Consider the following 2,096-nt stretch of genomic DNA (forward strand, 5'->3'; position numbering starts at 1 on the left):
GAAGTTCAGAAATAGCAGCTAAAAAAGGGCTTGGTAAAAATTATTAATTGTTGATTTATTAATAAATTAATAAATTGATAAATCTTTACCCTTTTAATTTGTAATAATTATATATATATAGTAGTTGGTAGGTGGTCAGCAGTGGTACAATCACCCTAGGGTGGTGCATTAATAATTGCAGAACAGTTGAAGCACAGAGCATAGTGTTGGGAACTACAACAATACCCAGCAGCAAACTACCAGACAGATGATCATTATCTGGTGCATAAGCACTCAACCAGTCCCCCCACACCCACCCACCGAATTTTGTCAGAGGACATGTTCTGTGCCCACCAGACACTGCTTCGTCACGTACACAGAGCTTTAGTTAAGTATAAACATTTTTTTTCCCAAAAATATATTTCCAGAATCAGGGTGCGTCTTCCACAATGCAACATCTAGCAAAATATGATATAAAACTCTGTGGGCGTGTGTGTGTGTGTGTCTGACAATGTTGATGATGATGATGATGATGATGATGGCAAAGACGATGAGGGTTAAGGTGGTGGTGATGATTATTTTGACATTTTCAGTTTGACTGGCTGAAGTATTTCCGAAGTATCATCTCTCCAGATGTCCAAGAAAGTGAACAACTGGTCACCATAGCACCAAACTATCTCAAAAATATGTCACAACTCCTCAGTAGAACTCATAAAAGGTCTGTAACACCTCAACCATATTATCGCATGCACATTTACACAACACTACACAACCACACTAGAGGCACGTTTATGGCACATTATGACACTCTTATTTCAACTTTTTTATAACTCTCTCTCTCTCTCTCTCTCTCTCTTTTCATCACTTTCTCCCCCTCTTCTCCCCCTCCCTACATCTCTAACTTTTTGGCTCTCTATCTCTCTCTTTCTTTATCTCCCTCTCTCTACAACACAGTCTTTCAACATCTCTCTGTCCACCTTGTATGCTTCTCTCTCTCTCTCTCTCTCTCTTTCTTTCTCTCTCTCTTTCTCTCTCTCTGTCTGTCTCTTTCTCTCTCTCTCTTTATCTGTCTAAATCTCTCTCCTCCTATGTATGCTTGTCACTGTCTCTCTTTTCTCTTTATATCTCTCTCACTTTCTCTCTTTCTTTCTCATTTCAACCATCACTCTTTCTCTCTCCACCCTCTACACGTGTGTCTCTCTCACACACACACTTCCTTATCTACATCTCCTGCTCTCTCTTTCTCTCTCTATTTCTCTATATCTCTCTCCTTCCTGTGTATATGAATGTGTGTGTGTATGTGTGTCTCTCTATTTATCTCTCTGTTTCTCTATCTTATCTCTTTCTCTTCTCTCTATATCTGCTCTCTCCTTCCTCGCATCTCTCACTTTCTTTTCTCTCTTGTCTCTTCTTCCCTATACTGCTCTCCCTATCTCTCTCTCTCTCTCTCTTTCTCTCTGTGCATGTTACTCCCTCTCTCTCCTCCTCTCTCTCTCTCTATCTCTCTCTATCTCTCTCTCTATCTCTCTCTTTCTCTCTCTCTTTCTCTCTCTCTATCTCTCTCTCTATCTCTCTCTCTATCTCTCTCTCTATCTCTCTCTCTCCCTCTTATATGTTCTGATGTGTCGTGGTGGTGTACTGGTTTTAGTGCAGTGTGTGCAGTGGCCGTTATGTGATGTAGTATGATTTAGTGCAGTGTAGTGAGGTGCAGTGTGATGTAGAGTGTCTTACTGTGGTGAGGTGTCATGTGATGTAACACTCTGGAGTGTAATAAGATGTGGTGTGATGCAGCATGATGAGGTGTTTTGTAAATTACTAAATTAATTCTATTGTCTTCTACCAATTTAGAATTATAGCCAATTACATATTTTGGATTATGACCAAGGAACTATGTCCTCACCTCACACATGAGTATCGACTATTAGATTATCGCTATAGGAAGGTTCTAGAGGTAAGTGCCATTGCAGCCTTCCCACTTTTCATATCCACATTTCATGTTTCAATTTTCACAGTCAACATCTCACAGCTGTCAAGATATGGATGTCAACTGGTGAAATAAATAAACATATTCATCTCATACCCCCTCTCTTTCTTTATATATATATATATATATATAT

The 2,096-nt window shown here is 39.5% G+C and overlaps 1 protein-coding gene across 1 annotated transcript in view; it reads left to right on the forward strand.

Annotated features, from left to right (window-relative positions):
- Positions 1–2,096, forward strand: part of LOC106880529 (neprilysin-1) — a 69,673-nt gene that overhangs the window by 27,772 nt on the left and 39,805 nt on the right. The window contains exons 7-8 of the mRNA XM_052976912.1: positions 573–697; positions 1,828–2,029. Of these exons, the coding sequence (XP_052832872.1) occupies positions 573–697; positions 1,828–2,029 (327 nt within the window). The remainder of the gene's footprint in view (positions 1–572; positions 698–1,827; positions 2,030–2,096) is intronic.

Source organism: Octopus bimaculoides, chromosome 26 (genome assembly GCF_001194135.2).
Source record: "Octopus bimaculoides isolate UCB-OBI-ISO-001 chromosome 26, ASM119413v2, whole genome shotgun sequence".
Lineage (NCBI taxonomy): Eukaryota > Metazoa > Mollusca > Cephalopoda > Octopoda > Octopodidae > Octopus > Octopus bimaculoides.